The following is a 12497-nucleotide window of genomic DNA, read 5'->3' as shown; positions in this document are numbered from 1 at the left end:
AAAGCCGGCGACAAGACCAAACCAAATCATCAATCAAAGAAAAAGGCCATTACCCTCGCTAGCCATGCAAGGGGGTATGTCTTGCATAGACATAGAGTGGCCAACACGTATATACTGGTATAAATGGTGACCAGTGCACTGGTTCCGCTTCATGACTGCCAAAACTAGTATAATGAATAGCTGCAATCCAAGGTCCAGCAAAATTGTCCAAAAGGGAAGAAGATTGGCCAAGGTGAAGGGCCAGTCTTTGCAGACAGAAAAAGGGCAGGTGGAAAGAGAAAAGCTCCGATGCGCAAAGGAAAGGAAATCTACCTTCGATTGACATTGGCTGCTTATGACCGGAAAGGATGACCGGTTGAGTGTTTCCATCAGTTCTAGGATCTAAACGGTCCATTCCCAAAGGTGAAACCAAATGTCAAAGGCCACAATGCGTAAGGCTCAATAAAGAGAGAGAAACGAAAACGAAAACGAAAAAGTAAAAGAGGAAGGAAAAGGCAAAGAAAAAGAAACAGGGGAAGAGTGTATAAGTCAACCATCGCCGGTGGATGGAGGAAACTTTGCCATGACTCAAAGTTGAGCCTGTCAACTTCATCATCAATTGTAAATCAAACGGCTCTCGAAAGCTCAAACGCCTGGAGACAAGGAAGTGTTATATCTCTAGTAGCTATCACTTGAAATTGCCAACACCTTGCTGGAAGGAATCATATTGTCAAGAATAGCAGCTGGACTTGAATATGCAAAATGCCTACCTGTGAACAGCTCTTGGAAACAAAGTTGAGGATTTGAAAACAACTTCCCCATTTTCCGAACCCGTCTAGCGGTGCTGACCTCTAAAACGATGGCTTATAATTGCTTGCCCTTGGTGGAATGATGTTTCTCGCGACCATTGCTAGGAGAGCTACGGCTTGAGCCACTTGCGGAGCTTCTCGTCTGGTTTTGAAGAGCTAGCACGCCACTGGTAGAATCACTACTATCACTACTTCTGCTTCTTCGACTTGTAGATGAGCATTTGTGGCTGTCCGTGCGGACGAAACCAGTCATCCGGCATTGTGTATATTGTAGCATAACCCGACTGTAATCTTCTAAAGACTGGGAGGGCCGAATATGTTTTTGGCCAAGGCGCACAGCGCCTTCGCCATTTGTTGGGAGAACGGGATGGGTGCTGTTAGTCTGTTCATCGGAGACTGCAGACATGGTTGGGGTATCCTGCAGTATACTCGTCAGTTGCAAATTCCCCACCTCATAATCTTGGCTGTATGGCCGTCTTCATTGAAGATCCATGGAGTGATCATCCATAGAATTGTCGCTTCATCTGCACAGGGGCAGTTCCATATTATCCCAAGGGGAACAAAGGCAAGTGGACTAATTTTAGCATAGGCATGTCGTCGCCTGGTCGATCTCCATTCGCAGAGGCGGAACCCCTTTCAACACAAAGGAAAATGAATCTGTACACTCACCTTTTCACAGGTGTAGTATATCTCAGAGAGGGATAAATTGGGAGGGCAAGTCAAAAGTCACTAGGGAGGGAATGGGGTATGACAGCAGCAGGTGGATGTTCTAGGCAGAAGGGGAATAATAGGAGGGTCCTAAGAAAGGCAAAAGCATATCTAGCACGATTAAATGGGCTTAACTAACAATAAAGAAAGGACTGCAAATAGACTTCAGTGCAAGGATCCCTAATTTAAAACGAGATCCATGGTGGACACCTGTCCAGGTCTGACCACACCAATTGCCTCTTTGGAGACAGGTGAGTCAGACACAAAGTGTACTAGACCGCCATGACACAAGCAGCACCTCCAACCTCAGCATGTCATCATGTTGCCTGCGGCCTCAAAAAGGGATATGACATCATTGGGTCTCAAAGGGAAGGGAGACGAGCTCCTGCTACCTCCTGGAACATTCAAAAGGCCTTACTCCCCTTGCCCCAAGATGAACGACTTCCCCTTGACGGTGAATCTCCTGGTGGCACAATCCATCAGCGAACGAACTGGAATACCATGCCCCACACGCCCATGGTTCGGCGATTTTCCACGAGGCCACCTCGTACGACTGGACATAATGAGGTCATTGCCACGGCAATTGCAGGTGCATAGCAATCCGTTCCTGCTGATCATCCCTTGGTCAGGGGGTGTTCTCGTCTATACGAGAGGGAAGTCAAGCTGGACGGACAGTGGGGAGGACCTTCACGAGAACTGTGCGTATCTGGGTATCCGTCAGTGGAGAAATCTAGGCCTGCAGCTTTGCCGAAGTCACCATCGCAAAACGAAACGCTGCCTATGATGGAAGCGGAGTCATGAACAGGTCGAACGCTAAGCTAAAATGATTAGACCACCATTAATGGCATGGATTCTTAAATCATAGCTTCTAACTGGCCTGACTAATGTGGGGATAAAGACAACAAAAACCGGGAAAATAACGTCAGTCCCACCAGTTATGGCCAACACCGCCAGTTGGGAATGACCCGCAATATAGAATGGATATGATGACAATGACAATAATGATGATGACGATATTGACGATGATGGAAGCATGGCAAATGTGTGCAGGAAGAAACGAACCATGGGTGGGAGTGCCTGCCAGGCCGACCAGCTGACGTCAGACGTGGACTTTGTTTTCTTCTCGTTGTTGACACCTCTTTTTTTGCCAGATCCCTTCTACCGTTCACATATAATCCATCAGACTCATCCAGAAGAGTCAGGCGTATAGGGAATTCTTTTCCGAACAACTATCGACTTAGCCCTGCGAATACGATTGAGCATTATACCATACTAGATTCCACCGTCAAAAGCACCCCCAATAGGCAAAGGCAGCTATTACTCTGATCAGCAGTTGATAATTTGCTACCTGTGGAGATCGACCCTACCGTAAGGTTGTATGAGAAGGAGCAGTTTCGACAGTCGGCCCTAGATTGGGAAAGAAGAGAAGGAGAGCGGCAAAAAAAGAAAGTAAAAGAAATGAAATGAAATGAAAATGCTGATCGATGGTACGGAGTAGTGAGGCCGAATCCGAGAGATATGACCGTGGTGGCAAAGGAGTGTCTCGATCAAACTAGTGGTCTGCATGCATCATACATTTGCCCTAGTAGGTCCCAGTTAGCATACAGCTTGATAAGGAAACGAGCGATGCTGAACGAGGAAAAATATCATCATATGTGGAGTTCAATTATCCATCTTGAACAGTTCTGCATTCTGTCAGATGTACCACTACACCACAAAAGTAGCGCTATTTCGATTTGTACGTGGTACTGGTATATCTGCCTCTTCTGACATATTCCCATCGGTCCGACCACGTGTATCAGCGCAGAGTGAAGGTTATTCTGGTGGACCTTCGCAGGGAAAACATTCAATCAAATTATTGTGAGCATGCATCTTTTGGAGTAAGCTCCGCTATATCGTATGCGTATTAGCTGAAGCCACTAGTACTCCGTACTCATTCTGAGCATTCGAAGAACACTGTTTATTCTATCGGATCCGTGTATACAGCATGCATGTCTCCATAAAGGGAGCGACGTGCAATATTTGGCAACTCGGTCTCTTACCTGTCGTACCTAGAAACGGGAGCAGGGAGAACAACAAACATACCGACGCAGCCGTCCAACATATGAGAAATGATACCACTGCCTCTTGGTTCGAAGGCACAACTTGAACTCTGAAGTCATAATAAAAGACCGAAAATTTTGATCCGGCAGAGCTTTTCTCACAACGTAGTCATCATAATATGCATCTTCACGTCATTTCATTCGAAAAACTAACAGTTATCTGACAGAAATGGTACATCATCCGTGGACGAGAGTTGCAGTGCTTCCTCCAGTCTCTCCTATCCATGTTCGGCCGTGGCTTCCATCATCGAACGTCAGGCTTCTTTTGCAGGCATTGGCAAGATCATACCGAAGGGTTTCCGGCTTCTAATGCTATCGTTTCATTGTCCATACCGTATTTTCAATCTTAAAATTATAACAGACATTTGCACGATCATCCTCTTACCTATCACCTACACGATACTAATATGTCACTTGTTTCGAGCACTTCCAGCCAAATTGTGGGCAATAGCCTTCACGTAAGTGTACGTACGTACGGGTAAGACGGCTCCACGGTCTCCATAGTACAACCGATTGAAAGAAGGGCGACGGACACTTTGTTAACGAGGAAATTCATTCATATAATCATTTGGGTGGGCGATCGGGATAAAAGGAACTCGTCAAAGTGGTCTCAATTAACCTGCTTCAATAAGATGAAACACTCTAAAACTTATAATGGGATGTAGATAGATACAACAGTAGACGCTACAATTCAAAGGGGAGATAGATCAAAATTCACGCTCACTCATCACACGTAACCTGGGAATAGATTAGAAGCCGATAACACCCGGGAGATTAGTGGGGAGTACGTACCTTTCCTTGCACCCTGGAAGAAGAATCGTACAACAAAGACTTGCAAGCCGGCCATCGACACCATCATTAACCCTTCAATTACACTGAAGTTGAAAATCCGACGCTCAGTGCTACGAACAGTGCTGAAGTTGCGGTTCTCGCGGGTCCGGAAGTATTTCTGATTGCGAGAAATAGTTGAGAGCTGAGCGGAGAGCTTGAAGATGGACTCTTCAAGTGCAGACGCCTGTTCCGGGCTGGCTCCCTGCCTCGAAGGGAGTTGCGCTCGTTCCTCGTTCTCAATCTGTCATGGTGGAACATTAATCATGAGCCCCCTCCCCAGTATTATGCTATAGAGACAAAGGTCTGACATACCGCAATCTCAAAATCTACCATTTTCTCCGCAAAAGTCGACATTTCATTGTTGAAACAGAATCGGTATTCCCCGATACTTTGAGCCGTAAAAACAAAGTCGCCCTGTCGCTCCTTGGTTCCATCTAGAATCACCTTATCACCTGGGCCGACAACGGAGTAATCCACATCGAAAGAACCGCCGGATTGAACCTGTTGGGAAGTTACAGTCAGCCCACGTATCAAGTAAGTCTACCACGCGAATATATGTACATATATTCTTCACAGGATACACTCACGGCAAAATAGAAGGCAACCTTAGTGTTCAGCTCGCTAATATAGGTATAAAAGCAAGCCTTCTCGTTGGCCCCGAGTCTGTATGTCAGAGCCGTGGCGGTCGCAGACGATACTAAAGTGGCCAGAAGACCTATAACCAGAGCTGCAAAACGCATTGTTATCAATGGTGGAGAGCCAGCAGGTCAATGCAGGGAACGCTCGAGGGGGGACGACTGGAATTAGACGCGACTTGGAAGCCAAAGTTCTGGACAGCTGTGTGTTCCGCTGTTTGCCATGTTTGCATAGAGCGACAAAGCTAGGGAAGGCAAAATGTAATTTCAAAAATTGAAATTTCATGAAATCTGGCCTCCTGAAATGAAATCAAAATCTGTGAAATTGAAATTGAAATTAAGCTAATCCAAAATAGGCAATATTAAAGGTCATGTGCTTTGTTACCAGAAGCTCCGATCCTCTGCTGTTGAGTAGGTTGTTGATAATGGTCCGCCACCCCATGAGACCAATAGCAGAAACAAGTGCCGGGTTTGTTGCAGTTGAAGCTGAATTTAATGCAGAACTTAATACTGCAATAAGTGCTGGATTCGACGCTGGTTCTGGTGCTGGATTTGGTACTGGGTTCGGCACAGGGTCCGGTGGAATATCCTCCTCAGAGTCTGAAGTATCAAGCACCTCTAATAGATAGTCCTGCACCTGCTTACGCTGCAGTATTCTTTCTATCTCCTGATCTTCCTCCTCAAGAAGCATCTCTTGGGTAACGGTAGGTGGCGAGTCTGCACGAAATTGTCGTTTGTTAATCTGTATATAAAGTAGCTTCTCAACTCGGTGAGATTCAAGCCGATTCCGGATCTTTGTATGCTGCAGATTCATCTGTGAAAATGCTCTCTCAGCTGCAGCAGAATTAGCAACAGTATTACACAGACGGCGAGCAAAAGGAGCAAGAGTAGGAGCAAATTCTGCCTAAATTAATATAGGTAAGTATCTTGCTTAATAGCATATAGCTTTAACTTACTGCCTCAAGCCAAAAGAGAGCTGGTGTTCTTGCTTCCCAACAAGAGGAATTATAAAAAGCACCTGTTCTTTGCCGGAATGCCAGAAATTCATGCCATGCAGTAGATCTTCCATCTTCGCTTTGAAGTGGTCGTAAAGCACCTTCAATTGGCGTCGTGCGCTCTCATCAAGTTTGCCAGGAACTCTTGCTGGATCAAGATGATACGCTACCCAGTGAAGTGGCTCTAGTTGACGTAGCATTCGAGTCTGCCAACCAGTGCCATCTAGATAAGAATAAAAATCATCTTTAAAGGATGTCTGAGCAGCAAGCGTCCGCAGAGTCTCATGGAGGGTTAACCACCGCTGCGTTACCTCCATGATTGATGAATTTTGGGCCTCAGATTCCTTCTGAGCAATATGCAGAGGCTTAAGGATTTTTATTAACTCCTTTAGCTCCCACCAAAAGGCATGAGATTTAGTTGTTCTAATCACCTCTTTCCCTTTTATGGTAGAAGCAGCAGGAGTAATAAGAGCCCACTCACAAACTGCTTCCTGGCAATCATAAAGAGAAGTAAGCATGCCATATTGAGTACCCCATCGGGTAATAACTGCTGCAATTAAAGCCTTTCGATGGCCCCATTTCTCAATCTGCTTTGCTTGCAGCCTTGCATATTCAAGAGGAGATTGGTGAAAGAACACCACAACTTCAAGAGCTGATTTAAAACCCCTTTTACTTTAGGGATCTTAGAAGCATTAGGATCAAGAATATCCTTCATAATCAGCTGTAGACCATGAGAGTCACAGGGAATCATAAAGGCATGCTTAAGCTCTGGTTTCTCTGACAAAATTTGCCATACTGCCTTCATAACACAGCAGGTATCCGTTGAAATGGAATTAATCCTCTTCCAGTCAACAACTTTATCAAGCTCCAAGAGAATATTATGGAGCCTTTCCAAAATCCATTCACTAATTGTAGCAGCATCAAGCGTCTTATCTTCCATGTCATGTAGATGAAGAAACCATGATTTTGTGGGTGTTGTAATAGTCATAGCAATAACCCGTTGAGAACGTATATTTGTTGTCTCATCTACAGAGATATTTAGAAACTGACTTCTCTGTAGCTCCTTCCGAACTTTCCCTTGTATCTCGATATATGATTCCTCCAGTAAGTCATCAGCGATTCGATGGCGGGATGGGATTTGGTATACGGGATTTAGAGCATGAATAAGATCTTGCATCTCTTGTTGCTCGAAAAGGCTAAAGGGCCTGCCTCCTGTAAAACACACCTGAGCTAGTAAGCGATCAATACTTCTACTTGGTTTAGAGGTAGGGAAGCTTAATGGTTTCTGTCTCTTTCCAGGAGTATTCTCGGGGTCCATAAGAGCCTGCGCGCTGCTACATTTCTTCACGTGCTCGCACTGGCGTGTAGTGTTTTTCGCTCGAACTTTGAAGCACCCAAGGCATTTTACTTGCGGGACCTAGCCAAAATTAATAAAGCGTACGTGTGGACGTGGGTGTACAGTCACCTTTGTGCTGCCCCTTACTACTTCAAAGCACTTCTGAAGCTCGATCTCGGTGTAATGGATCTTGTCAGGAGAATCTTCAGCCATGCTGATGTTGATAATATTACTAGTTTAAAATCCTCCCCGTCAATATATATATATTGGTAATGGTTGCTACCAGTGACACTAGGCATTTTAGATAAGATAAAGAATTGGGCAGAATCTGGGCTGGATAGGCTCTTATTGGCTGCAATACTCTCACCGCATATAATGACTAATCAAAATAAGCCCCTTGAAATGTAATTGAAATCGATAAAAAAGTTGAAATTTCAAGATTTCGTAATGAGCTCGCCGGTATTGTCATTACACCAACACTAGACAAAGCAAACAAACCACCAAGCAATATGTACAGGACAAATTCCATGCCATTGAACTTCTACAGCACCATTCCATGATCTGCTCAAAGTAAGCACTGCAATTAGGAAAGAAGGGCAGTTACCCAGCTTGCGTACTTTGCCTTCCTCTACCTGGGACAGGATTTCTCTACGTATACCAAGTAAATGGAAGCTGAGATTCAACCCTTGACACTATTACTGAATACCATCTACCCTATAGGAAACGTTACACAATTCAACAGAGAATACAATGAACAAGCATTGGCCCAGGTTTATATCGTTCTTCATAAACAAGAAAGCTGCCGGTGCGGGAACGCACTATAACCCTATCCATTTCCTCCACATCAGTAGTTCCATAATATCAAATACGCATAAATGCAGGATTCAGAAAAGCCCCGCCTCTATCGGATGAAAAACGACTCGCTGCGGTTCCAAAAGCTCCGATTCTTATTTACATGGTCGAGACCAAGAAGATCATCAGAATCACCGATAATATCGGAAAGGATATCATCTGCGAGGATCATCGTGTTAGCTCGAATTTACACGTATGCTGTCAAGCGTAAAACGCAGGTACGCTTACCATCTTCAAGGTATCGTAGGTTGGAGTACAATGAACGGGGAACGACGGCAAACTTAATCTTCTCGAATTGTTTGCCCTTGATACCGGTCCGCTTAGAAAGCCGTTCTTTCGTTTCCTTGAAAACCTCGCCCTAGGAAGAATTAGACGAAGTGCGCCCAAACGATATATCCAATGGTCAACTTACTGGCCTCACCACAAACTTGAAAGGTACACCGTGTGGCCTGTTGGGCTCGCGGTCAAAATTGTATGCGTTAATCGTCCGCTCGCCCTCTCCCATACTGAGCTCATCTTCCGGTGTGCGTTCAGCGTAGAGAGAAACAAATTCATTGATACCGGCTATTTTTGACTCGCCTTGGAATTCTCTGTAGATCTTGCCGCCATGTGTCTCATAAATGCGCGCTTCGCGAATAGTTTCCTCGTCAAGACCTGCCTTTTTCTGCAACCCAGCCAGGATATCGGCGATGGTGCCGTCACGAGGCACTAAAACCTCAACAACTTGCTGTTCAATTGATGAGTATGCTTAATCTCTTTAAAACAAAAAAAAAAAAAAAAAGGGCGAGGGAACCTATAATCCAACGTACCTCTTTTGTAATTCCCTCCGAAAGCCATGTTACTTTCAGGCATGTCTTGGACTCATAGTCGCTCAGGCTAGTCTCCAGTACCTCATAATACAATGCATCTTGGCGATGCACGTTGTATCCATAGCCAGTGATTTGCCCACTGAGGATTTGGTACAAGGTTTGATTGGCTTGGTTAGTATTCCGTTTGATAAATTGTTTGGGCTTGCCGGTACTGGCCAGGACTGGAGCAAAGCGCAAGTGCGTGGATTCCACGCCCAAATGCTCGCCAACCTTCTTTGAGAACTGGTCATATGTCATCTTGCGGCTTAGGGTCAACACAAATTCCTCACCACCGTCAACAGCCTTTACCGGTGCAAAACTAATATTGATCCGGTTCAGCAGGTAATCATAATACTGTCGTGCATCCTGGTATAGCGCAGACGGAGGCAACTCCGACTCCTTAATTGACCTCTGGAAGGTGATGATATCACCATCTTGAATTTCAGATTGCTGGAAAGTCTGCTTGGGTTTCATAGCATCGATCATATTATGCTTGATTTCCTCGAACAGCAGAAATTCGGTGCCCACAGGCCAATCCATCTTTTCTAGGATGATAGGCGCCAGCTCGGCCACTTTCTGCGACTTGCGCACGTAAGCCGCACCGACACCGGTCAACACTTGCGACGCAGCATCAAAACACTTCAGAAATACAAGCACGGAGTTGCTGCTATCCGGCCAAGAGATCACGCCATCGGGACCAGGTTGACCTACTTCCATCCAAACTTTGAACGGGTTTCCTTTGGTGCCGAATCTGCTATAGGCTTCCTCGACCGTCATTTCCGGGTCCTTGATTACCTGATCCGGACGAGTCGTCTTGTTTTGGCGGTTTACCATTACCCAGAACCGAATTCGGCTGGCATCAAGGCCTTTCTCAGTTGCAAGCTGCTCGGCAAACTCACCAACCTTCTGGGCCCGGAGGATCCGGTGCTGTTCCGGCAGTGCTGGGTCATCGCTGGGTAGATCGCCGCTTGTCAGGTCAAATCCGTGGTGAGACCGGAAAGTCTCCTCAGTCAAGACTCCGACGTTGATATATAAATGGGCTTCTTCTTTTTCTTTCCTTCGACGTGCCAGGTCGGCCCGCTCCTCAATCAATCGCGTTTCTAGAAGGGTTTGTCAGCAATTGGGCAAGTGCAGGTGGAGTTTCAGACGGCTCACCTATGTGAGAAGGAATATCTTCCTTCATTATGGGGAACAGTACATCATCTAATTTTGCCTTCCGGATGTACACCAACATGTAAGCATTCATCGAGCGCTTGGTCGATAAGCCACGGGTATAAGGCTGTCGAACGCCAGGGGCACCATTTAACTCGTATTCACCACCGTAGTTCTCCTCGAGCACTTCCTTGTCTGTAGCTCGGGTAACTCTATCGTCATCAAAGCGGTACCAGAATCCATCCTTGGTGGGTTTCAAGAAGGCATAGTAGTGTCCAGCATTCAAATCGCCGCTGTGCACCAGGACGCCATGCAACTGGTAGGTCCAAGATTCCGATTTGTTGGCATCTTTGGAAAGGTAAGGAGCAGCGTCGAATTCCATCGGGAAGGCATGGCGATCATTAATTTTCATCATCGCATCGCGGTTGATGTCGTACTCAAATCGCTTTAGGTGAAGATGTAAAACGGGAGGAAAGCTCTCAAAAATTACGCCCTTCTTGGCATCTTGTAGCCCATACGGCTGACCGGCATCATACTTGTTCTCGCCTTCCAGAGTTTCCACTTGGATGTAGTCTTTGAAGCTATCATCAAGGGTCTTGTTGCCTCTCACATTCAGCTGGATGTCCCAAAAATCTTCCACTCGAGATGACTCATAGTCAACGTTTATGCAGGAGATGTAAGTTTTTGTTTTTCCAACAAACAGTTCGGGGAGTGCATTCTCTGCTGGCGTGCCTTTCATTCTCTCTTCCAGCCTTTCCATTAGCTTTCGGGAAAGCTCCTGGACATCTTGCTGCTCAAAGATTTGCCTTGACTCCCAACCAAAGGATGCGGTAAGTTCTGTGGTTGAAACGGAGTATTCACTTGTTTGAAGGTTGTAGAAAAGCCGCTGGAGCGTCCATGCACTGTTATCTCTCGAGGCTTCCGTCTCCGTCGGAATTTGATAAACCGCCTTTTGAAAGGGGGTATGTGTGTCAATATATTAGAATACTGAGACGAGAGGAAGTAGCATACCTTGCGGAAAGAGTTGGTAAAGTATAGTGACTGAAGAAGAGAGTTAAGGTAGCAAGTGGCCCCCTGGTTCTTCAGCCCAACCATTCCAGTCTCCTTTTTCGAATCGTAGCTGGAGGCAATCAGTGATGTATTCTATATAAAAAATAATTGGCGCGCACATACTTCTGGAAGCTGTGCCACAATACGCCCGTAGGGTCCTTGACAACACGGACATATGCAGTTACGTTTGCCTCTTCGTTCTGTACTAACGGATCCCCGCTGCCTTCCCACGGGGTGCTGAAGAGTCTCCGCAGTTCACAAAACCTGGTGAATCCCCAATCGCCCTCGTCTGCATTGAACCGATGAGTGGCAACTGAACTCCAGATCAGCAAGAACAAGCCTATTCCGTTTCCACAAGGCCAAACATACAGTGAGAAACTTTGATAGAAGGATCATTGACATTCCACAAAACCAAGGCAAACTGAACGCAAGCATACCAGTTCTCAGGCGGATCCTTCTCCCAGGCATGCTCCAAGTAAAACGACGCATGTTCAACATGGTTTCCGTACGGGAAGAAAAGAATGCGCCTAAGGGTCACTTTGTCAACATCTACGCCGCCACATTGTCGTGGTAGTGAAAGGACCGCAAACCCACCAGGGGAACCCTCCACATTGAAATATCGGGCCATGCTCCTTCTTCTTCAATTTCCGCCAATCTTGAATGTGCCACGTATGATACGCCTCGTCTTCGGTCTCTAAGTCGGGGTCTTTAGGGAGAACTCGTGCCATCATCGCCGCATCTGTACCAGAGATCGAGTTAGAACGGTTTCCGGGGATCAGATGGGAAGGTACCGAGCATCAGGGCCGGGCAAGTAAGGCAACCCGACCCCACCGCGGGGGTTCGGGGGGGATTGGATACGCAGGATTCAGACGGGTATGAATGTTCTTACAATCATCTGCGCGAGGTTCTGGCTCCTGTTCCTCCGACCCGGAGCGAGAGACGACAACATCATCGGTCCTGTCATTGTGGTACTGCTCATATTCGTCAACGAGCATCTCATTATCCGCGACCTGAAAATCAGAGACCACAGTGTCAGTAGTGCTTATTTCTTCCGACATTCCAGCGACTGCATCTTTGCTTCCCTCGAATCCATGGGGGACAAAATTAGATATGGAGGAGGAAAAACTAACGTTGTCCATCTAGGATAGGATAGTGCGCTCACGCACTCAGATCCCGGAGTACTCTCTTTGGTAGGGCTTT

General features: G+C 46.2%; 4 protein-coding genes across 4 annotated transcripts; 1 reads left to right on the top strand and 3 right to left on the bottom strand.

Annotated features, from left to right (window-relative positions):
• Positions 1 to 843: 843 nt before the first annotated feature.
• Positions 844 to 1194, bottom strand: ATNIH1004_009800 (uncharacterized protein; the record flags this gene model as incomplete). The annotated part of the gene is made up of 1 exon (XM_033574382.1): positions 844 to 1194. One exon carries the CDS (start codon positions 1192 to 1194, stop codon positions 844 to 846), a length of 351 nt encoding a protein of 116 aa, XP_033422400.1.
• Positions 1195 to 1778: 584 nt separating this feature from the next.
• Positions 1779 to 2280, top strand: ATNIH1004_009799 (uncharacterized protein; the record flags this gene model as incomplete). Its single annotated transcript, XM_033574381.1, has 2 exons — positions 1779 to 2085; positions 2126 to 2280. 2 exons carry the CDS (start codon positions 1779 to 1781, stop codon positions 2278 to 2280), a joined length of 462 nt encoding a protein of 153 aa, XP_033422399.1.
• Positions 2281 to 4325: 2045 nt separating this feature from the next.
• Positions 4326 to 6376, bottom strand: TMED3 (emp24/gp25L/p24 family protein; the record flags this gene model as incomplete). Its single annotated transcript, XM_033574380.1, has 6 exons — positions 4326 to 4336; positions 4391 to 4670; positions 4742 to 4930; positions 5017 to 5156; positions 5710 to 5878; positions 6083 to 6376. The coding sequence occupies 6 exons, from the start codon at positions 6374 to 6376 to the stop codon at positions 4326 to 4328; spliced, it is 1083 nt and encodes a 360-aa protein (XP_033422398.1).
• A 1920-nt stretch (positions 6377 to 8296) lies between these two features.
• ATNIH1004_009797 (ubiquitin-specific protease UBP15) lies at positions 8297 to 12355 on the bottom strand (the record flags this gene model as incomplete). The annotated part of the gene is made up of 10 exons (XM_033574379.1): positions 8297 to 8406; positions 8476 to 8605; positions 8660 to 8974; positions 9057 to 10195; positions 10251 to 11196; positions 11259 to 11367; positions 11421 to 11610; positions 11667 to 11824; positions 11892 to 12036; positions 12187 to 12355. The coding sequence occupies 10 exons, from the start codon at positions 12353 to 12355 to the stop codon at positions 8297 to 8299; spliced, it is 3411 nt and encodes a 1136-aa protein (XP_033422397.1).
• Positions 12356 to 12497: the final 142 nt, after the last annotated feature.

Source organism: Aspergillus tanneri (genome assembly GCF_003426965.1).
Source record: "Aspergillus tanneri strain NIH1004 chromosome Unknown AapTan_5_pilon_pilon_pilon, whole genome shotgun sequence".
Classification (NCBI taxonomy): Eukaryota; Fungi; Ascomycota; class Eurotiomycetes; order Eurotiales; family Aspergillaceae; genus Aspergillus; species Aspergillus tanneri.
The sequence above is the reverse complement of the archived record's forward strand: the minus strand, read 5'-3'. Positions and strand labels throughout refer to the sequence as shown.